At 44.0% G+C, this 25,031-nt stretch overlaps 1 protein-coding gene across 1 annotated transcript in view; it reads left to right on the top strand.

Moving 5' to 3' along the window:
- LOC134803083 (leucine-rich repeat serine/threonine-protein kinase 1) overlaps positions 1 to 25,031 on the top strand; it is a 122,471-nt gene that overhangs the window by 14,651 nt on the left and 82,789 nt on the right. The window contains exons 4-11 of the mRNA XM_063775789.1: positions 7,476 to 7,635; positions 8,261 to 8,426; positions 10,062 to 10,177; positions 13,046 to 13,205; positions 14,007 to 14,108; positions 16,528 to 16,686; positions 19,194 to 19,296; positions 20,161 to 20,324. Coding sequence (XP_063631859.1) covers positions 7,476 to 7,635; positions 8,261 to 8,426; positions 10,062 to 10,177; positions 13,046 to 13,205; positions 14,007 to 14,108; positions 16,528 to 16,686; positions 19,194 to 19,296; positions 20,161 to 20,324 — 1,130 coding nt within the window. The remainder of the gene's footprint in view (positions 1 to 7,475; positions 7,636 to 8,260; positions 8,427 to 10,061; positions 10,178 to 13,045; positions 13,206 to 14,006; positions 14,109 to 16,527; positions 16,687 to 19,193; positions 19,297 to 20,160; positions 20,325 to 25,031) is intronic.

A 25,031-nucleotide genomic window follows, 5' to 3' on the forward strand; every position in this document is an offset into this window, starting at 1 on the left:
CTTAACACTCGTATGTAGAAGAGTTTCTTGGTAAAAACTTACGGAACTCCACTATTCTTATTAGTAGGTACCTAACTTATTTTGACCCTGATTAAACTGTGATGCTTTGTATAGATTTTGTTGAATAATGACGTATTATTGTAAATAAAGAAATATTTTGGCCGGGGAATCATTCCCAGCAACTATGGGAAAATTCCCAGGAAGAATAGGAAATTTCCCTGGAAGAATGGGAAATTTCCCGGGAGTATAGGGAATTTACGGTATCGTCTAGGGTCGTCCCATTAGTTTTTTGCCAAATTCTTAAATTAGTCCAATTCTGCTTTCGTCACCCATTCTACATTCGTCACGTTCGTCGGTGGGCTTTATCATCTTTGGTCATATTTGTTGTTTGCCTTTTTCTTATTCCGACCCATTCCGGCATTCGTCATTATCTTGTTTGGACATGTTCGATGTTAGTCTATCTCGTTTTCAGTCTCATTCATTATTCGTAATTTTTTCATCGACACGTTCGTTGTTGGTCCCATTCGGTTATTGACAAGTTCTTAATTTGTCATATTCTTCATTCGTCACTTTCGCTGGTAGTCTTTGTCATCTTTGGCCATATTTGTTGATTGTCTTTTTCCCAGTGTGGTTATCAATTTCATCATCCCTTCCTTCCCGTGAGTGTCATAGAAGTCGCCCTGAAGAAGGTTGACAGCAGTTACCAAAGCTTTAATCAGTCTGAAACTGATACTATCTAAGTAGCCATACTATACCTACTGTGCCCTGGTTTAAGGCCAGGCACAGCACGACGGAGTAAGCCCCGTGTCCCCGTTTTGGACTAATCTCCCCTACATGTGTATTGTTTAGGATACATTTAATTAATATTTAAGTATAAGAATGATTGTTTATGGAATCAAAACAACAAACGAGACAAATAGTGAATGGGACGAATATCGAATAGGACGAATATCGAACGGGACGAATATTTAACGGGACAAATAGAGAATGTGTCCAAATTTCAAAAGAGCCTAAATAAGAAAAATACGAAATTAGAATAAGTCCAAAGACGATAGGACGAATAACGAATGAGACTAAAAAAGAAATTGACTAACATCGAACATGCCCAAAGACTCGGAGTAATTAACAATGGAGCCGCCATTAACAGGCGTTCCCCTCTGTCGAAAATAGGCGGCCAATGGTCAACCACATGTCAACCATATGTATGGACTGACGTTTATCTGACATGACGTACCTATACATTTGATGTGCCCCTCCCCCGTAAAAAACGGCAGACTATTTTGTACCGAAAATTTTAGACATGGCGTCTCCGTTGGTTATATCCTCTAAGCCCAAAGAAGATGATGACGAATACCGGAATAAGCCGAAATAAGAAAAAGGCAAACAACCAAATATAACCAAATATGAAAAAGACCACCGATGAACTTGACGAATGTAGAATGGGTGACGAAAGCAGAATGGGACTAATTTAAGAACTTGATAAAAAACGAATGGGACGACTCTAGACGATACCGAATTTACGTAGGCGGATGAGATACAGTTTATAATGTATTTGAAAAAAGTTTAAGATGCTAAGTGTTGACTGAATTTCTGATAATAAAATAGTATAATCTATGCGCAATTTCAAAATTCCCCTAGTTTCTCTTCATATGGGAAATTTCCCGGGAACGTTTCCGGGAAAATTCCCACCTAGGGAAATTTCCCGGGAACGGCGCATCACTAGTCCTAATCGTAACAGACGCGTTTTGTTAGAGAGTGAATCTTCTGTACTGTGTGTATAGTACTATTATTTATTCTGTGATACAGGTCAGTTTAACGTGATATTTTTGGGACAAATTATTTACGTAAAAGACTAAAAACTAAAAACAACGATACCTATTATAGTAGAGGAGTCGTATGAAAATTTGTATGTAAGGGTCAAAATAATTCCCACAAAGACGGGGTTTGATTTTTTAGTTCTTTGTGTGTATCTTTTTGACATACTAAAAATATATCAAAATATATGCATGCAAAACGCATTTATTGACATTTCAAATTTGAAAAATCAAAAAAAATATTAAAAATCGTGTGTGGTATCAAATGACAGGAAATTACACGCTAAAAAAGGTTGTGAAGTTGATTTTACAAAATAAAAATAAAAAACAAAGTGGTGGCTAAAAGACTGATTTTTTTTTCAGCCTTCGTTCATTCTCAAAAACTTTGGGATGAGCCCCTCTGCAGAGCCACCTTAAAAGCTCTTATTGATAATGCTCAAAGCCCTGCAGAGCGCGCTCGTCTCTTAGCTGTATCGGAGCCAGAGTCGGGGCTCTCGCTCCATGCATTGCCATCCCCCAACATAGGCACTCTCCTAGAGAGAAAGGCCCTCGCACTCGCTACCAGTCTGCGATTGGGGGTCAAAACCAATGAGCCCCACCGCTGCCGCTGTGGCTCCAATGTTGACGAGCTGGGCCACCACGGCTTGCCCTGCCAGAGAAGCGCAGGCCGCATCTCTCGCCACACCTCCCTGAATGATGTCATCCGGAGGGCGCTTGCTTCCATTAGCGTGCCGGCCATCCTAGAGCCGAACGGTATCGCACGCGACGACGGCAAGCGGCCCGACGGAACTTCACTTATTCCGTGAAGGCTGGGGAGGACGCTTGTGTGGGACGCCACCTGCGTTGACACGCTCGCGCCGTCCCACCTACAGGCGACCTCCGTCAAGGCGGGACCGGCGGCTACAACCGCTGAACAGAATAAGCGGCGCAAATATGCTGTCCTCGGTGAGGGCTACATATTTGCGCCGTTTGGCGTAGAGACTCTGGGACCGTGGGGGCCTAGCACAAAAAGCTTATTTAAGGAATGTCCCAGCGCCTCATGGACATCTCAGGTGACCGGAGGGCTGGCAGCTACCTCGGCCAGAGGATAAGCCTGGCCATCCAAAAAGGTAACGCTGCCAGCCTTCTGGGCACCATAACTCATGAAGGTGACCTGGGGAGCATTTTTTACTTATAAGTTTAGTTTAAGATTTGTTATATTTTAGTTTTAATTTTAACGTTTAGTTTTTTTTTTCACTTTGTTATTAATAAATAATATCTTTAAAATTTATTATAATGAACTTACTCGCTGCTTTGTTTTTTCAAATTATTAACGAAAAAATAAAAACAAGGAACCTTAGAATTTATTATAATTAACTTTCCCTCTGTATTATCTTTTTAAATATTAATCCCTGCGAAAAGTGTACTGAATCTTTTTTGTAGAGAATTTTGTGTAGATTATTAACATTTAACAACATTTTAATATATTGGCCACCGTTTACGAGTTATTTACGAAAAACTAAAAAAAAAACCGACCTTAGAAGTGATTATAATTAACTTTCCCGCGTTAATATCTCTTTGAATATTGATCCTAGCGAAAAATTGTACGAAATCTTTCTTGTAGGAAATTTTATGCAGATTACTTACGTATAAGAACATTTTTGCTATGCGCCACCGTTTAAGAGTTATTTACGACATGCTAAAAAAAGGAACCTTTAATATCAAATATCTCACTTCCGGTCAAGAATTCGATCGAGCAAATTCGGATTCAGCGGGATCTAATTAGGGTAAAAAACCCGGTTGCCAAAAAGTAATATAATTTGCCAGTCGAAATCGAGTTTTACAAAAATATGACCAGTTTACAATAGTTTTTGTTCCATATATTCTGCCAAGCACCTCCTTTGAGGTGCGTTCAGTTTATTGATAAAACTTTTTAAATTAATATAGAGCCTATATTTTTCATATTATATTAATATAATTAAAAATAGGTATTCATTAATTAAATATTCTTTTCTTTTACACAATGTATTTTGATGTGTAAAACTATGATAGTTTAGTTTAGTTTTCAATGTAGGAAATAATTTTCAACATTGAAATAAAAACAGTTTTTCAGCCACTACTTTGTTTTTTTATTTTGTAAAGTTAACCTCACGACCTTTTTTAGCGTGTAATTTCCTGTCATTTGATACCACACACGTTTTTTAATATTTTTTTTGATTTTTCAAATTTGAAATGTCAATAAATGCGTTTTGCATGCATATATTTTGATATATTTTTAGTATGTCAAAAAGATACACCCAAAGAACTAAATACATCAAACCCCGTCTTTGTGGGAATTATTTTGACCCCAAAGGCTATATCATCTCTACTATTAGGATTGATTATAAGCACCAGAATGTGATATGTTTGCAAGTCGATGGATGGTTGTGTTTCAGATGTGTCTGCGGTACTGTGAGATGATGAACGAAAGTTGATTGTGATCTGATTTTCCTAAATTGTGTAAATACATTATCTATTCTGTAATCTGATGTGTACAGTGATTTGGTTTCGACTGTAATGTTGTATATTATGTATTCAAATAAAATAAATAAATAAGTAACTTTCCCGCTTTAAAATCTTTTTAAATATAGGTCCCCGCAGAAAGTGTACAAGATCTTTTTTGTAGATTATTTATATGTAAAAGAACATTTTTTGCTACGGCCACCGTTTACGAGTTATTTACGAAAAACAATGAAAAGGGACTTTTAACCCCATGGAGCTGATCTGATGATGCAGTCGGAAGGCAGCCAAAGGAACTCATCCATGGAAAAACATAAACACATTGAGTTTATTAGGCTCATTTGAAAGGTATCGAGAAGTACCTACTTGCTCTTGATAGACATGCAAAGGAGAAAAAGTACAGTCTGCAATAAAAGTGTGTATCAAAAAATATTTTTGACGGGTACTAGTTTTTTTTTTCAACCCCAGTTTGCACATGGCATGACAGAGTAACATGTGTTGTGCAGTCGCGTGTAAGTCTGAACGGTCGTTTCGCATGTAAGACGATACGGCAAGTCGGCATCTAATCGCATTACTAGCGTCGCTAAGCGCGATCGACGCCATTTTGGACAAATGTCTGGCCTAACCAAGTGACTATCGTGTATAGAAAATGTCAATGGAAACTTTAATAATTAATTAAAACAATCATGTGAATTTTCGTTGGGCCCCGGCGTCGAAACAATTGAGAAAACACCCGAGACGGTAGCCCCCATTCGCACGGGAGCTTTTTCAACGCGCGTTAAAAAAGCGCTTGAATATGTCTGCACTCAAAATTCGATTTAACGACCAAGGCTTAAAGTCGAAAATCCAACAACGTTTGATAAAAAGCGCCACCGCTGTCGTGTGAATACATAGGTACATGGTTATCCATTTGTGTCATTCAAACGCTTTTTTAACGCGCGTTGAAAAAGCTGCCGTGCGAACGGGGCCGTAGTGTTTTAAGACGAAAAAACTGGACATCAGTGGGAAACAGCTTTTACTCGTTGCTTTGGTAACGTTCGCCTGGATCACTTATTAAAACGCTCGTTTTATATGGTATTGCTAATAACCAAACATATACATTATTATGTTAGTTTTTAACTATTTCCATTCTGGGTCATAACTTAGCATATTAGTAGAACGTAGTATAGCACTTCTTGTGACAAACTATGCTAGTATTGTCGCCTGGCTGACGGGGCAGACTAGTAAAGTAAGCGATCTGTGTGTCACGCATTCGAGTGTATTCCGCGTATGACTGTAACCGCAAGTTACGTGAATCAGATCCGGTGTAGGAAACAACAGTTATGTAACTAAGCTCCTTTTCCATTTACTTTTGTTCTGCTCCTTACCCATTTGTAACTAAGATACTAACTAGTAATATTCCTAATACCAGTTTGAAACACCAACCATGGACATAGACGTGAAGTGTAGTGAAAAGTTAGAACTGACTCAAAGGTAAAATGCTGCATCGACTACGCAAGCGTCGGTCGGGAGAGGAAGAACCGGAACCGGACGTCGCGTTCGACGTCAGCCATTATTTTACTGATGATGTACTGGATCCATGGCGGGAGAGAGGTGAGTATTTAACCATTTCGGTGCGGATGGCACGACAGGCGTGTCATCAATGTTTTTAACGCGTGGCGTATGACACGACAGGCGTTCCATCATAGGGGCTGTCCATAAATTACGTCATCGATTTTTGTCAATTTGCAACGAACCGGTTAAAGGTGAAGGAAACAATCGGGTGCTATGGTTGCTAGTATGTATTTTTTACATGTTTATGCAAGTAACTGACGGTCTTTCCACCGCTATGCAACCGGCTGACGATTTTTTATTTATAATAGTATCTAAACTATGAAAACTATCATCTGGCAAAGTATCAATCGGGAGGCGATGACTGAAAACCCATCAAACCACTCGGCCACCGGGCCGCTGTGGCCCGGTGGCCGAGGGGCTTGGGCATCTGCCGCGATAGCAGAGGACGCTGGTTCGATTCCAGCCTGGGGCACTAGAGGCCTTGGTCACTTTTTCTTAGTATATGCCATTTATTTCAGTTTATAAAGCTTGTTACAGTTGTTACCTAGTGTAAAAAAACACATTAGTTTAAGTTAGCTTAAGTTACTTATAAGGATTGCCATGCCCTAACGGGGCTCATGTTTGAAACTTTTATTTCATAAAATCTTATGTACAACATGAATGCAAATAAACTACTTGAATACTTCTTCTTCTTCTTCTTCTTTATATTTAAGAGCTGTGCTCTTGTCGGTGCAGCAATCTCCAACTCGTCCGGTCCTCTGCCAACTCCTTAACCTCCTGGTATGACACGACCTGAACCTTTTCTTTTATTTGGTTGAAATAATTTATTCTCGGTCTTCCTCTTCCTCTCTTTCCCTCTATTTTTCCTTCTATGAAAAAAAAAAATATTCATACTTGAAAAAAAAAATATTTTGACATGTTCAACCTTAGAGGATATAACAAACGGAGACGCCATGTCTAAAATTTTCGGTACAAAATAGTCTGATGTTTTTTGCGGGGGAGGGGCACATTAAATGTCTAGGGACCTGTACCAGGTATGACGTACGTCATGTCAGATAAACGTCAGTCCATACATATGGTTGACATGTGGTTGACCATTGGCCGCCTATTTTCGACAGAGGGGAACGCCTGTTAATGGCGGCTCCATCGTTAATTACTCCGAGTGTTCAACTGATGGTTTTTCCACCGCGATACAACCGGTTGACTATTTTTTTTAATTCATGATAGCATCTAAACTATCATCTGAAAAAGTATGAAGCGGGAGGCGCGAATGACGATATTTGCTCCTGGCCCGCGGTCAACTAGTGCATGGTTTCTATTATGGCTCCTCTACACGATGGGCCAACGCAGGCCACTCCAAGGGACGCATTTATGCGTTAGAGGGAGCAAGTGATATTGCTATCTCATTCTACCGCATACCTGCGTCTCTTGGAGTGGCCTGCGTTGGCCCATCGTGGAGAGGAGCCATTAGACTCTCCCTTGCAATATTACTCTTACACACTACTTTGGACTGTATGGGTCAAAAACGTTCGGAAAAACGGGCGTCTTTTTTGTGGACATTTCAAAAAGTAAGGAGTTGAGTAAATTTTTCTAACACTTATTTTAAAATGTATTTATTTATATTTGCAGATGCCCTGGAGCGAGAGAGACTGTCGCAGCACGCGGCTCTCCGTGAGCTGGTGCTGCGCGGCGACGCGGCGGGGCTTAAAACCAAGCTTACCGCCCTCGGGAGTAATGCGCCGCTCTGCGTCAACCTGACGCCGCAGGGCGCCAACACGCTGCTATATGTGTGAGTAAACGTCCAGAAATGGGATTGGCAACTGTCAAAGGTCTGTTATAGCTTGCCCCTTTTTCTATGAGATTTGGCTTAAAGAGCTGGCATCCAGGGCATTAAAAAACAAAAAAATTACACAATTCTAGGTTTTGACAGGGCAAGCTATGATGGCGCCATCTGCTTAATACTTCGACCGGCCAAATCCATTACCCACCCACAGAAATAGACTTAAATACTGCTTTCACCCGAATCAAATGTCAAACATCAACTTTTGACAGTCGGAGTTACCGCAAAATGTATGGAGCTGTACAGCGCCATCTCGTTTACCTGTCAAATTCGAAGCACGAAATTGTCTTGGATTTTACACATCTTAATCAATGTATCTTTGCTTGCACTAAACAATAGGGGGTATTACTGCAATGTTCTGCCGCCAGAGTGCAGCACTAGCTCCTCTAGTAAACCATAGAGTAATTTATACACACTGTGCCTTAAACTGTTTTTGACAAGTTTTCACAGAATAAAATATGACATTGATGCATCAAGGCGGTTTGTTAACAAGGGCCTAGCGAGAAACGCGAAAATAGGCCAAATATGATCACATGATTTCTGGACGGCCCCTTAATTAGACTTTTGATTGCAGGGCGGTGGAAGCAGGCCACACGGCCGTAGCCAAGGCGTTACTAGACGCGGGCGCCGACGGCCGAGCCCACCCCGTCACCAAGTACAGTCCCCTCTACATAGCCTGCTACCACGGACACAGGGATCTGGTGGCTCTGTTGCTGCGACACTTCCCTCAGGCTGTGCAGGTATTGTAACAGAAGCAGGCCACACGGCCGTGGCCAAGGCGTTACTAGACGCGGGCGCCGACGGCCGAGCCCACCCCGTCACCAAGTACAGTCCCCTCTACATAGCCTGCTACCACGGACACAGGGAGCTGGTGGCTCTGTTGCTGCGACACTTCCCTCAGGCTGTGCAGGTATTGTAACAGAAGCAGGCCACACGGCCGTGGCCAAGGCGTTACTAGACGCGGGCGCCGACGGCCGAGCCCACCCCGTCACCAAGTACAGTCCCCTCTACATAGCCTGCTACCACGGACACAGGGATCTGGTGGCTCTGTTGCTGCGACACTTCCCTCAGGCTGTGCAGGTATTGTAACAGAAGCAGGCCACACGGCCGTGGCCAAGGCGTTACTAGACGCGGGCGCCGACGGCCGAGCCCACCCCGTCACCAAGTACAGTCCCCTCTACATAGCCTGCTACCACGGACACAGGGATCTGGTGGCTCTGTTGCTGCGACACTTCCCTCAGGCTGTGCAGGTATTGTAACAGAAGCAGGCCACACGGCCGTGGCCAAGGCGTTACTAGACGCGGGCGCCGACGGCCGAGCCCACCCCGTCACCAAGTACAGTCCCCTCTACATAGCCTGCTACCACGGACACAGGGAACTGGTGGCTCTGTTGCTGCGACACTTCCCTCAGGCTGTGCAGGTATTGTAACAGAAGCAGGCCACACGGCCGTAGCCAAGGCGTTACTAGACGCGGGCGCCGACGGCCGAGCCCACCCCGTCACCAAGTACAGTCCCCTCTACATAGCCTGCTACCACGGACACAGGGAGCTGGTGGCTCTGTTGCTGCGACTGCACATAAGAAAACTTATCGTACAAAAGGCGGACTTAATGCCAAAAGCATTCTCTACCATTCAACCTTAAGGCAAAGCAGAGAGATTGTGGGCGGTGTTACTAATCACTAAAGCTAATCTGAAATTTAACATACATAAACAATGACATACATATATGTATACACCGTGTTTTTATTGAATTCCGTTAACTTCGGGGTATGGTTAAGTACGTTTAAGAAAACTAAATGGCATAGTTAATTTGGAAAAAAAAAATTTTTTTTGCTTTTTTTTTTTCAGAAAAATTAATATTAAAAAGTAATTAAATGTAGCATATAGCGTTGTTGTAACACGGGCATTACATTTAACTAAACCAAACAATTGAAATCTGTGACATATCAATGTCAATTCAGAATCAGAATCAGAATCAGAATTGTTTATTGCACTCATATTAGTATACAGTTCTTAAAAACTACTAGTACAGTTCCACAACATCGAACAACGAACATCGATCGACCGAGATTTTACTTAAGTTTAGTAGCAAATGTATGAACTCATTCTAAACACTAATCAATATGTAAACCGGCCTTAAGGCAAGTGTACAAGCTTGTAGAGGCCTTATAGGAAAATAATAAAATATTGATTATCTTCGAAATGGAGTTAATTAGAATATCGTTGTCTTTGGGAAAGTTACTTGATTTAAGATCAGGTATGCACCCTTGAAATTAACGGAAATCAAAAAAAACACGGTGTATATACCTAATTATCAAATGTCAATTGTTCTTTCGTATCCCAACTTCCTTCTCAACCCAAACAATGTTGTTACAGCAAGAAACGGTGGAGAAATGGCTGCCCATACACGCGGCTTGCATGTGCGGGCACGCCGCCCTCGTGTCGCTGCTGCTGGAGCACCGCTACCCGCGCCCGCTGCTCGCCACATACACGTTCGTTTGTTTACATCACACCTTCTCGTAACTCATGACGCCCTGGTACTTGTGTAGCGCTAAATTCAATTTTTAGACAGTTTCTTTCTCGATATTGGCCACTCTAAAGATACGCGAGTAGCGGCGATACCCTCATACTCGTACGCGCCCCGGCGGGTTGGTCAACGGCACCTTCTCGTAACGCATGAGGCCCTGGTACTTGCTCCGCGCTAAATTCAAGTTTTAGACAGTTTTTTTCTCGATATTGGCCACCGTAGGGAAAATGGCTGCCCATACACGCGGCGTGCATGTGCGGGCACGCCGCCCTCGTGTCGCTGCTGCTGGAGCACCGCTACCCGCGCCCGCTGCTCGCCACCTACACGTTCGTTTGTTTTCATCACACTTGCTCCAAAAATACCTTTTTCATCACACTTGCTCGGAAAAGATGTATTTACACGTAGGGCTTGCGGGCGGGAAATTGAACTTTTCGCCCTAGGGCGGAAAAAATCTTTTCCGAGCAAGTGTGATGAAAAACACTTATTTACACGTAGGGCTTGCGGGCGGGAAATTGAAATTTTCGCCCTAGGGCGGAAAAGTGTTTTATACAGAAGTTTGTTTTTATTAATTCTCCTTTTTTTCCTTACAAGTGTGATGAAAAACATTGTGTGTGCCACGGGCGGTAAAGAAATTCCGAACTCGTGAACATTTTAAGCCCTCGCTTCGCGTCGGGCTTAAAATTGACACTCGTTCGTAATTTCTTATTTCCCGCCCTTAATACACAATGTACTATTTCACCTCAGCAGCTCGAACAAGGGTACTTTGCTTCTTAAAAACAGTGAGCAAAATGCGATTTTGCTCACTGAGTGAGACAAAATTACATTCAAGTGGCCTTTATAGTCAAATGTCATTTCAACATGCGGGGTCTAATACAAGTTCGATATACTTGGGTTCTATTATCTCTGTCCCTCTAGGTATGTTCTCACTGCTTAGGGTGAAAAATTTTGTGTACTACACGAGATCAAAGTTATTTACATCTCGTGCGCTTTTGAATCCCTTAAACAAACTTTGATCTCTTGTTGTACAAATAACTATTTCACATCACCTATTCGGAAATAGTTATTTGTACAACAAGAGATCAAAGTGTGATATTTCTTCGAGTGCTTATTTTGAGTCCCGTGCAAGCGAAATATTCTATAATAGATTCACGAGCGTAGCGAGTGAATCTAATTTAGAATCTTGAGCGTAGTAAGGGATTCAAATACGCACGAGATGTAAATAACTTTGATCTCGTGTAGTACACAAAAATTTTCACCCTAAGCAGTGAGAACATACCTAGAGGGACAGAGATAATAGAACCCAAGTATATCGAACTTGTATTAGACCCCGCATGTTGAAATGACATTTGACAATAAAGGTCACTTGAATGACATTTTGTCTCACTCAGTGAGCAAAATGCGATTTTGCTCACTGAGTGAGACAAAATGACACAGTGAGCAAAATCGCATTTTGCTCACTGTTTTTAAGAAGCAAAGTACTCTTGTTCGAGCTGCTGAGGTGAAAAAGACTTTTTCTTCCCTGCTAGGAGGGATCAAAGTATAGAATAGAATAGAATAGAAATTTTAAATTTTTTTTGCACATTATTTTTTTAGCTTAAATAATCTGTTTAAGCATCAGATTGTGTCAACACTAAGATTTTTTATTTTCCTCATAAATAGTTGATGTGAAAAGCAGTATGTGTCACACGGTATCAAAATTATTTCGTCTTGGGCGTTAACACTTGAATCCCTCCCTTCATTACGCTCAGGATTCAATGTACGCCCTTGACGGAAATATATCATTTTGATCCCTTGTAACACAAACTACTAATTTCATGCAGGTGTGCTGAAGGACAATAGTTATTTACGATACATGTGCGGAAAAGAGGAAATTTGAAACGAGTGGCGATAAATTAAAACACGACCGAAGGGAGTGTTTTAAATCGACACGAGTTTGTGTAATTAAATATGTGTACTCATGTCTAGCTGTTCTAGATTACAGGGTCTTAATTTCAACATTTAGACTAGAGATGCCCCGAATAGTGGTTTTGGCCGAATACCGAATATTCGGCACCTCTTTCGACCGAATATTCGGTATGACATGCGAACATTTTGAGTCACAATTATTATGAAAACTGCCAACAGAGTACAACGTTTACTAAGAAGTTTTTTGATGAACAGAATCAATGAATGTAGTTAGAGTTAATCAAATCAGACCCATTTAAAAAATAAATAAGTTTTTGGCAAAAATTTCATTTTTGGTACAAGCTTTTATCGCTGACTGTACTTTTCTTACGACAAACAACTAATACTCATCGAGACAATTCTAAAAACCCCTAACACAATTAGGTTACGTTGTTTCATCACAGAGTTCCTATGGCCACCTCCTGTCTCCATCATCAGATCAGCTCGATGGTACCATAATATTGCATTGTCATCCGATTTATACATGCATGCAAAATTTCAGCTCAATCGGAAACCGAGAAGTGGATCAAATTTAACTTGCAAGATTTGATTACAGACCGACAGACAGACAGACAACGGACAGGTGAAACTAAATAAAAGCTTGTAAATATGTTGTAATCAACAAATACTCAAAGGTTTTGAGTCATCAAAAAATTATCGTCGTAACTATTTGGAAAGTTGTTTTCCAAGAATACATTTTAAAAATATACCTAGTGTGTGGTTATTTTTATTGTGTAATTTTGCTTTTTAGGTAGGTGCAACAGATATTCGGTATTCGGCCGAATAGTAGGCAACGATTGCCGAATACCGAATATTCGGCAAAATGGCCGAATACCGAATAGTTGCCGAATATTCGTGGCATCTCTAGTTTACATGAGCTATTTTTTAGCGATGTCACCGGCAAATGGCAGTACGAGGCAGCTTTCGACGTGAACGCAGTAGACGCTCGCGGACAGAGCGCTCTATACGTGGCGAGCACGCTTGGCTGCAGCGCCGTTGTGGACGCGCTGCTATCTTATTCCATACCATGTCGCCCTGTGAAGGAACAGGTAGGTTTTAAACTAGTTAAGTGGTGTTTTATTAAGGTATCTATTGTTTCCCAAAAAAATATGTCTGTAAAGTCGGTTTACGGACGATAATTTTGCGTGATAATGATAACGTCATAAGAAAACATTACCATTACATTACGTAACGTTACCGTGGAGATCTGTCCACAACGTTACCATGGAGTTTGTCCACAACGTGACACTTTTTCGTGCATGCTACCGGTGTTCATCGATTTGTAAGTTAACTTAGTACTGCATTATTAAAACTAGCTGGTCAACTAGCTAATCAAAGAGGTTAATGTTAAAGTCAGAAATATAAAAGGCTGACCTTCCAACCCAGAGAGTAAACTAGGCCTCATTGGGATTAGTCCAGTTTCCTCACGATGTTTTCATTCACCGAAAAGCGACTAGTAAATATCAAATGATGTTTCGTACATAAGTTCCGAAAAACTCGTTGGAACGAGCCGGGGTTCTAACCCGCGACCTCCGGATTGAAAGGCGTACGCTCTTACCGCTAGGCCACCAGCGCTTCAATCGAATCAGATTGAATCGGTATGTGAGTTGTAATAATGGAGTTAATATTTAATTACACAAACGGGTCTACGGCGATATAATTTCATTGTTTTTACCTTTAATTCCGACGTTTCACCTGAGTTGCACCAGCTCTTTTCGTGACCGCAGCTGGTGCAACTCAGCTGAAACGTCGGGATTTAAGGTAAAAACAATGTAATTATATCGCGGTAGACCCGTTTGTGTAATTAAATATGTGTTTAAAATGGAGTTTATTATATTTAGTCGGAGGAGCCCGAGCCCGCGGCGGCGCCCCCCGCGGCGCTGAGCCCGCAGCGCGGGGTCTCTCTCGGCATACAGGCCATCGTCAGCAGGCTCACTGGCTCTGGTACTCATGTAAGTAACTAGTTCTTATTCATCATCATCATATCAGCCCTTTATCACCCACTGCTGAGGTGCTGAGCATAGGCCTCACTTCTAGTACGCCACTTGTCCCGGTCCTGAACGAATCTCATCCAGAAGTGACCCCCAATTTTCCGGATGTCGTCCACCCAACGAGCCAACGGACGCCAGGCGCTTCTTTCATCCGAAAGCGGCCAGCATTCTGTTAACATTTTAGTCCACCTGTCATCACTCTGCCTAGGAACATGTCCCGCCCAATTCCATTTTAGTTTGGTAATGACGAAACCCACGTCATGCACCTTGGTGCGGCGACGGATCTCGACATTCCTTACTCGATCTTGAAGCTTGATACCGAGCATGCCAAGTTCTTATTAGGTGTTATGTTATGAACCCTTAACGTTTTTCTAGGCATAATATAACGATTTGCCGATCACATACGTGCCAATAGAATTTTAATTTTATAGTTCGTTTTTTTTAGCATTAGAAAAAAGGTAAACAATTTTGACGTGTCTTTTTATTGAAAAACAAGTCACGGCAAATATATAACAATTATGAATCATATACGATTATTTACATTGCTTACATAAGTTAGTTACTGATTTTTAAAAAGCGTTTTTCAATTAAAAGACACGTCAAGATCGCGTAATGCTTTTCTAATGCAAAAAAATCGAACTATAGCATTCCGTTTCAAATTAGATTGTACAAACAGCAACACTGCTAACTGTACATCGCTGGACCTTATTAAACAAAAGGCATAATACAAATACAAATACAATAGTTATTTGTTTTACAAGGGGGCAAAGTTGTTGTTTAACCGCTCGTGCTAATATTAGCGTAGCGAGTGGTTCGAAAAATGGAATCTTGAGCGTTGCGAGGGTTTCAAAGCACGAGGGTTAAACAAAATTTGCCCCCTAGTGAAACACAAAAATTTTCACCACACCAACCCGAAGCAAATATTAAATGTAAAATATCAAACAAAATCAAACCAAATCTAATCCAAATGAATGTTATTCAATATTTATCATCCAAAATCATCATTTAAAAGTCAATTCTACCAGCAAACATAAGAAAACATCTCAAAATTTGCATTTGATTACTTTGCCTCACATGTGAATAAAATGCAACTTTGCTATCAGTTTTTGAAGTGCAAAGTAAGCCTTTCCGAGCTGGTGTGGTGAAAATATTTATTAATAACAAGAGTTACAAGTCACAATAGGTACAATAGTAAACCATTATATCAAACGAAAATTATTCATACAGATTATTATTCATGTTCATTATCATTACAGTGCGATCGTTACATTACAAGTTAAGTTGCACAACACACACACCATGCACACAACATGCAATTACTCGTATAACCTATGTGTACGGTAGTTTGAAAAACTCCTCGACGCTGTACAAAGACAAATTCAGAAGCCACTTTCGCAGTCTACACATAAGGTCCACCGATGTAAAGTTAACAGTGTGGTCGATGGTACTCTCAGGAAACATTACTCCTTTCAAATGAATCTGAAACTGATCTTGTATTTGGTTTTTTTTTTTTTGGGAATACCTTCTAGTCTGTTGCGGCTCGGAGAAGGGTTAACGGTATACTTTAAAACTGCGTCAAAAAATCACAGCAGCGAATAGGGGATATTACTGCAATGTTCTGTCGCCAGAGTGCAGCACTACCGCCTCTAGTAAACTCATAGAGTAACTTATACATACTGTGCCTTAAACTGTTTTTTGACAAGTTTTCACAGACAATAAAATATGACATTGATTGTTAACAAGGGCCTACCGGGAAACGCGAAAATCGAAATTTAGTTATCTGCCTCTTTATCGCTCGAATATGCAAGAGTGGTAGAGAGATTAGATAACGAAATTTCGATTTTCTTGTTTCGCGGTAGCCCCCCAGATTGTGACAGATAGTGGTAGTGGCGCCACCTACGCAGAGTTTCGCGTAATGTTCCCTATTAAAATGTCTTTCTACTCCCGTACGTTTATTTGTCTATTAAAGGGTCGTGGACACTTCTTTAAAACCCTACCTTATAGTTGTCAAAACAAGTCTTTAGTCTATTCCCCATAACGCATAAATTTGTGCATACACGCAGTATCTTTTTGGCACTTTTCGATACTTCGTGTAATGACCATTTAAAAAACATTGTATGAAATACCGTATTGCCAAATAAGTGAACCATAGACATGTTTTTTATTTAATTTCATTCATTCATTCAAGTCCACTAGATGACATGAAAAATATTTGTTTTCACAATTTTATTTCAAAGTGCTTGGTCGTGAAACAGTATTGTATGCAACGTTGTTTAACCGAGTCAAAAAATACTAAATTTTTCAAATTGTTACTCCACTCGCCTTTTTTGACCTCTCTTAAACAACGGTTGCATAAAATACTATAATATGAATGTTGCAGGATGGCGTAGAAGAGAAGCGAGTGCACCCAGTGCGAGTGGACATAGGGCGGGGCGTGGACTCGTGCGTGGCGTGCGCGGCGCGCGGCGGGCACGCGCGCACCGTGCGCCGCCTGCTGCACGCCGGCGCGGCCGCCGCCGCCTCCGCCGCGCCGCCCGAGGTAACACACGAGGCATACACGTGGACATAGCGCGGGGGGTGGACTCGTGCGTGGCGTGCGCACCGTGCGCCGCCTGCTGCACGCCGGCGCGGCCGCCGCCGCCTCCGCCGCGCCGCCCGAGGTAACACACGAGGCATACACGTGGACATAGCGCGGGGGGTGGACTCGTGCGTGGCGTGCGCACCGTGCGCCGCCTGCTGCACGCCGGCGCGGCCGCCGCCGCCTCCGCCGCGCCGCCCGAGGTAACACACGAGGCATACACGTGGACATAGCGCGGGGGGTGGACTCGTGCGTGGCGTGCGCACCGTGCGCCGCCTGCTGCACGCCGGCGCGGCCGCCGCCGCCTCCGCCGCGCCGCCCGAGGTAACACACGAGGCATACACGTGGACATAGCGCGGGGGGTGGACTCGTGCGTGGCGTGCGCACCGTGCGCCGCCTGCTGCACGCCGGCGCGGCCGCCGCCGCCTCCGCCGCGCCGCCCGAGGTAACACACGAGGCATACACGTGGACATAGCGCGGGGGGTGGACTCGTGCGTGGCGTGCGCACCGTGCGCCGCCTGCTGCACGCCGGCGCGGCCGCCGCCGCCTCCGCCGCGCCGCCCGAGGTAACACACGAGGCATACACGTGGACATAGCGCGGGGGGTGGACTCGTGCGTGGCGTGCGCACCGTGCGCCGCCTGCTGCACGCCGGCGCGGCCGCCGCCGCCTCCGCCGCGCCGCCCGAGGTAACACACGAGGCATACACGTGGACATAGCGCGGGGGGTGGACTCGTGCGTGGCGTGCGCACCGTGCGCCGCCTGCTGCACGCCGGCGCGGCCGCCGCCGCCTCCGCCGCGCCGCCCGAGGTAACACACGAGGCATACACGTGGACATAGCGCGGGGGGTGGACTCGTGCGTGGCGTGCGCACCGTGCGCCGCCTGCTGCACGCCGGCGCGGCCGCCGCCGCCTCCGCCGCGCCGCCCGAGGTAACACACGAGGCATACACGTGGACATAGCGCGGGGGGTGGACTCGTGCGTGGCGTGCGCACCGTGCGCCGCCTGCTGCACGCCGGCGCGGCCGCCGCCGCCTCCGCCGCGCCGCCCGAGGTAACACACGAGGCATACACGTGGACATAGCGCGGGGGGTGGACTCGTGCGTGGCGTGCGCACCGTGCGCCGCCTGCTGCACGCCGGCGCGGCCGCCGCCGCCTCCGCCGCGCCGCCCGAGGTAACACACGAGGCATACACGTGGACATAGCGCGGGGGGTGGACTCGTGCGTGGCGTGCGCACCGTGCGCCGCCTGCTGCACGCCGGCGCGGCCGCCGCCGCCTCCGCCGCGCCGCCCGAGGTAACACACGAGGCATACACGTGGACATAGCGCGGGGGGTGGACTCGTGCGTGGCGTGCGCACCGTGCGCCGCCTGCTGCACGCCGGCGCGGCCGCCGCCGCCTCCGCCGCGCCGCCCGAGGTAACACACGAGGCATACACGTGGACATAGCGCGGGGGGTGGACTCGTGCGTGGCGTGCGCACCGTGCGCCGCCTGCTGCACGCCGGCGCGGCCGCCGCCGCCTCCGCCGCGCCGCCCGAGGTAACACACGAGGCATACACGTGGACATAGCGCGGGGGGTGGACTCGTGCGTGGCGTGCGCACCGTGCGCCGCCTGCTGCACGCCGGCGCGGCCGCCGCCGCCTCCGCCGCGCCGCCCGAGGTAACACACGAGGCATACACGTGGACATAGCGCGGGGGGTGGACTCGTGCGTGGCGTGCGCACCGTGCGCCGCCTGCTGCACGCCGGCGCGGCCGCCGCCGCCTCCGCCGCGCCGCCCGAGGTAACACACGAGGCATACACGTGGACATAGCGCGGGGGGTGGACTCGTGCGTGGCGTGCGCACCGTGCGCCGCCTGCTGCACGCCGGCGCGGCCGCCGCCGCCTCCGCCGCGCCGCCCGAGGTAACACACGAGGCATACACGTGGACATAGCGCGGGGGGTGGACTCGTGCGTGGCGTGCGCACCGTGCGCCGCCTGCTGCACGCCGGCGCGGCCGCCGCCGCCTCCGCCGCGCCGCCCGAGGTAACACACGAGGCATACACGTGGACATAGCGCGGGGGGTGGACTCGTGCGTGGCGTGCGCACCGTGCGCCGCCTGCTGCACGCCGGCGCGGCCGCCGCCGCCTCCGCCGCGCCGCCCGAGGTAACACACGAGGCATACACGTGGACATAGCGCGGGGGGTGGACTCGTGCGTGGCGTGCGCGGCTGCTGGCCAAAGGCCTCCCACCTAGACTTCCAATCCTCCCGATTAACTGCAGCATCCGTCCAGTTACTGAGAAATGTGTCCAGGTCGTCCCACCATCTTCTCTTAGGCCGACCTTGCCGGTCGTGCATACGTCGTATATGGCCTGCCCAGTCCCACTTTAGCTTGACCATCTCGTTTATCTGTCAAATTCGAAGCAAGAAATTGTCTTCGATTTTACGCATCTTACTCAATCAATGTATCTTTGGATGTATGTTTGTGTCGTCAGAACGAGAGTACGGGCACGCGTGACTCCCGCCGGCGCTCGCGCAGCGCGTCCGCCGTCGGCTCCGTGTCGCCGTCTCCCTCGCTCAACCGAGCCAGCGCCGACCGTGAGTACTCAACCTGGTTATAAACATGTACGTTACAAAATCTATTTAACTAAACCCCAAAAAAAAAAGAATTGTAAAATACTTCAGCTTACAATTCAATTTAGATTAAGTCTTTAAATTTTTCAATTGTAACCTACTGGCATCATAGGCCAGTAATTTTAAGCCTAAAAAGGGGTCAACCTTGGAATAGGAGAGATAAAATAGGCTGGAAACTAGTATACACTCGTATAAGATCATGAAAATCGGTTTTTCGCGAATATCAAGATTTCTATAGCTCCAATGCTGTTTACATATAAGTAAGAGTTGTAGACCATAAAATTTGAGATAAGTATCAATCATTTTTTCATGGGATCAGCCGTTTTCAAGATATAGGGCACAGAAAGCGCAGTGATCAGACATACGTACTATTAGCTGGTTTTATAGTGCACGACACCTTGCATTTTGTGACTATGCGCTAAAACTTGGCACAGTTGATTCATAGCTGGCCTTGAGTAGATTCAGACCGGGAGCCATCGAGAACCACGGCACATTTAGTGGGGGGAGGGGGGAAGTTCGACGCTGCCGCGCTTCAATTGAAGCATCATTTCTCTAAAGCTATACATATTAGGGCATGTGATGTATCATTTTCGGATAAATTAAGGATGGGGAATCTATTCTTAGAACAAAAAAATAATAATAAAGTAGAAAAGACTAAAAAACGTATTTTTGATCCTGTTATTTAGTTTCTTCAAAGATCGCTACGCTCGTGAATCTATTATAGAATCTTTCGCTTGCACGGGACTCAAAATAAGCACTCGAAGAAATATCAAACTTTGATCTCTTGTTGTACAAATAACTATTTTCTACATGACAATGTTTTTGCAGGCGACGTACCATGGACAGCGCTAGCAGTAGCCGTAAGGAACAAACACGTACAAGTAGCAGACATGCTCCTCCGAGCGGGCGCTGATGACCCACACGGGCTGGCGCTGCGGGAGTGCCACAAGCATCGTCTAGTGGCGCTGCTTGCCGCAATTTTAGCCTCTAGGGTAAGCAATTTCGCAAGAGTAGGGTTTTCTCTACAAGTAGCAGACATGCTCCTCCGAGCGGGCGCTGATGACCCACACGGGCTGACGCTACGCGAGTGCCACAAGCATCGTCTAGTGGCGCTGCTTGCCGCTATTTTAGCCTCTAGGGTAAGCTGTTATTGCATATTTCGCAAGAGTAGGGTTTTCTCTACAAGTAGCAGACATGCTCCTCCGAGCGGGCGCTGATGACCCCCACGGGCTGGCGCTGCGGGAGTGCCACAACCATCGTCTAGTGGCACTGCTTGCCGCTATTTTAGCCTCTAGGGTAAGGTGTTATTGCATATTTCGCAAGAGTAGGGTTTTCTTTACAAGTAGCAGACATGCTCCTCCGAGCGGGCGCTGATGACCCCCACGGGCTGGCGCTGCGGGAGTGCCACAAGCATCGTCTAGTGGCGCTGCTTGCCGCTATTTTAGCCTCTAGGGTAAGCAATTTCGCAAGAGTATGGTTTTCTTTACAAGTAACGGACATGCTCCTCCGAGCGGGCGCTGATGACCCACACGGGCTGGCGCTGCGGGAGTGCCACAAGCATCGTCTATAGCGCTGCTTGCCGCTAAAAAAAGAAACATCTTTTTTTTTTTTTTTTTTTAATTTTTTAAAATTTTAAACTGTTTATTTTTAAAATAGAATTAACATACAATTAACTTAGAACTAATCTTACAGTTTTAAGATTATTAGAACTAAAGGACATGTGGAGCAACCCGCTATCAAAATTATTGAACATTACCATTAAGTGTTTTTACATGCTACTGAGTCTTTTTACATTTATCTGTATCAGTGCCTTTTTAACAATAGCCTTAATATTATTAGGTTTCTTATCTATATTTTCAATTACATGACTGGGAAAGCTGTTTAGAGCTTTAGGAACATAAGAGGACCAGGTTCTATTACCATATTCGTTATTATTTTTAGTAGTCATAAAATTAGGTTCATTGGGTAGACTGCGAAGGTTATTTGGTCTATTATATCTCTTCAGCTCTCCCAGACAATGCTTATATTCTAAGATTACAGCCAGCTTAGCCTTATCATATACACTTAGCACCCTGCAATAACTAAACAAGTTTTCATAATTATATCTGAATTGTTGTTTTATTTTTAGCGGAACTATAGTTTTTAATATTCTAATCTGTAGTTTATGTATTCGTTGTAAGTAAGTTTTATAGGTTCGCCCATAGCTGGATATGCCGTAGTCAATTATGGAGTCGGCCATAGCAATATACAATAAACGGAGTATGTTATAAGGCATTTTTTGTTTAATTATACAAAGATTACTGAGAATAGCCCTTAGCCTATTACACACATTATCAATATGCGGACCCCAATTAAATGCGGTGTCAATTTTGAATCCCAAATAACTATGGTTGTTGACAACTTCCAAAGACTCGCAGTTATCCCTGCAGCAGGACTGCGCTGTGTGCATGCATGCATGCTCATGGGCCACGATCCTGGGTGTGTCATAAATTTTAACATAAGGAGAATATATATGCATTACTTTAGTTTTACTATAGTTTATGGACAGGCCAACATCGTGGGCCCATTTACATAACATATTGAACTCGCTCTGCATCTGACACTCCGCCACTCGTATATCTTTATTAGCAATCAACAAACATGTGTCGTCAGCGAATTAGTATACTGAGGCCTTTTGGAATATATTAATCATGTCATTAACATAGATTAGGTACTCTGTTGGTCCCAAAATTGATCCCTGCGCTGTGCCGTGGTAGGATTGCAGGAGATCACTTTGCTCTCCTGCAATACTAACAGTGTTAAATCTTTGCTGGTGATACTGCTTAAACCAATTCAGTGTGGGCCCCTGTATACCACTTCGCTGAAGTTTTTTATACAAAGTCTCGTGATTCAAAGTGTCAAATGCTTTGCTAAAGTCTATCATTACCACTATTACCTGCTTCCTATCATTTAAATGCTGGTTTACTTCATCTGTGAACTGTGCAAGTAATTGAGTTGTGCTTTTACCTTTTTGAAAACCGAACTGCCTACTATGAATAATGTTGTTAATTGATAAAAATTCATTAAGTTTACTAGAGTCTGGCTACTGAAATTTTACTCAAACGTTTGGCGGGAAATTCAAAAAATCTTGGGCTGGTCACACTTTGTGTAGTAGGAATTATAGTTATGATCCTAGAAAATATTTTTGATTTTCTGTGCACACGTAAGGTACCTAAGGATATAGGTTAAATAAACGTTGACGTGCACTCAAAGTCAGCTCACATAATTTCTACCACTATGTAAAGTACAGTCAACGATAAACACATACGTTAACACTTTCTCACCATATACCATTGTAACAAAGCGAAAAATGAAATGTAGTGTAAATAAGACCTACCTCGATAATACCGTAATATTAATCCATCACCAAATAAAAATACATAAGTACTATGCCAAATATGCTAAATACTAAGTATCAAAATATTTATAGAGCACCAACTTCCTAATTTGTTTACATTTGCTTAGGAGTTGTAAACATTGCAGTTTTTCGTTATACAACGCTACACGTCGACTCGCACATTGTCGTAATTATTTACGAGCTTAAATAATAGTTTGCGAACCTCATTCAGTATAGACATTATTAATATTATTTAAAACATATCTATTATAAACCGCAAACAATTTGAATGAATGACATAAAGTGACAACTGACTTTTAGCTTTTTTTTTAAATCATAGACAATTGGTGATACAACAACGAAATATCTGTCAACAATTTTTGGCTAGCCAGACTCTACCTATGTATTTTTCTATTACTTTATCTATGACTGATAAAATTGTTATAAGTCTATAGTTGTTAGTGTTTGCGAGGCTTCCTTTTTTGTGTATTGGGCGGATTACACCTATCTTTAGCTTATCAGGGTAAAGAGAATGGGTTATACATTGATTAGTCAAGTGTGTCAACACAGGTGTTATTTCTTTGGTTAGAAATTTGATATCTTTTGCTCTTAATTTATCGAACCCTGCACTTTTGTTTTCATTAATATTGTTAATTATTTTTTCCATATTATTTCTATTAATTTTATTAAGTTTTAATGAGACCTTGGGTTCATTACTGTAGGAACTCTCATCAAGAAGAGTTTAGGACACTTGTGACGTTACTCTCAAAGTCGCGGGAAAATTTATTGGATATCTCTTTTGCTTTTATTTTAAATGATCTAATCAATGTATCATCCACTGCCCTAACCAATCTCCCAGTTAACCTGTTAATTATTTGCCACATTTTCTTGGGATTTCTGAAGTTGTCACATATATCTTTTTTCATAGAATTGTTCCTAGCCTTAGCCATAACTCTATTTGTCTTATTTCTATATTTTTTGTACAAAAGTTCGTTTTGCTTATTATTTGTGTCTTTTAAATATATCTGAAATAATTTATTTTTAGTGGTAGACATTTCCAATAATTTATCTGATAGCTACACTGATTTATTTATTGATGATTTGTTTAGGGTTTTCTTCACTGTGCACAGTTCATAGATTTTAGTAAACTTATTGACTTTTTTTTATGTCAAACACCGCTATTTTAGCCTCTAGGGTAAGCTGCTATTGCATATGTCGCAAGAGTAGGGTTTTCTTTACAAGTAACAGACATGCTACTCCGAGCGGGCGCTGATGACCCACACGGGCTGGCGCTACGGGAGTGCCACAAGCATCGTCTAATGGCGCTGCTTGCCGCTATTTTAGCCTCTAGGGTAAGCAAGTTCGCAAGAGTAGGGTTTTATTTACAAGTAGCAGACATGCTCCTCCGAGCGGGTGCTGATGACCCACACGGGCTGGCGCTGCGTGAGTGCCACAAACATCGTCTAGTGGCGCTGCTTGCCGCTATTTTAGCGTCGAGGTTAAGTAACTATCGTTTTTACACATTTCACAGGAGGAGTTTTTTTACTTAGGAAGTTATAGACCGCGGGCCAGGAGCAAATATCGTCAGTCATCGCCTCCCTCTTGATACCTTGTCAGATGATAGTTTAGATGCTATCGTGAATTTAAAAAAAAAGTCAGCCGGTTGTATCGCAGTAGAAAGACCGTCAGTTGATGGATGGGAGACATGAACACTTAGAGGATATAATAACCAACGGAGACGCCATGTCTACAATTTTCGGTACAAAATAGTCTGCCGTTTTTTGCGGGGGAGGGGCACATCAAATGTATAGGTACGTCATGTCAGATAAACGTCAGTCCATACATATAGTTGACATGTGGTTGACCATTGGCCGCCCATTTTCGACAGAGGGGAACGCCTGTTAATGGCGGCTCCATTGTTAATTACTCCGAGCATGAACAAGTAAAAAATATTAGTTTTCAGTCATCGCCTCCCGATTGAGACTTTGTCAGATGATAGTTTAGATGCTTCTACAAATAAAAAAAATCGTCAGCCGGTTGTATAGCGGTGGAAAAACCGTCAGCTACTTGCATAAACATGTAAAAAATATGTGGATAAAATGCAACTTTCTCATTAGTTTTTGAACAATCAAGAGGACCTTTGCCTTTGGTGTGGTGAAAAATATTATTTTATAATTGGTGCCGTGACCAGGATACAAATATGTAGCTGCATTTTTTGACCCCCCAACCCCCCAAAAAATACAATTATATGTTTAGTAAAAGCGAGACTGGTACGCAATTAATGCACAATTAATAAGGAGTATTACTGCAATGTTCTGCCGCC

The sequence above is a fragment of the Cydia splendana genome, chromosome 26, assembly GCF_910591565.1.
Source record: "Cydia splendana chromosome 26, ilCydSple1.2, whole genome shotgun sequence".
Taxonomy (NCBI): domain Eukaryota; kingdom Metazoa; phylum Arthropoda; class Insecta; order Lepidoptera; family Tortricidae; genus Cydia; species Cydia splendana.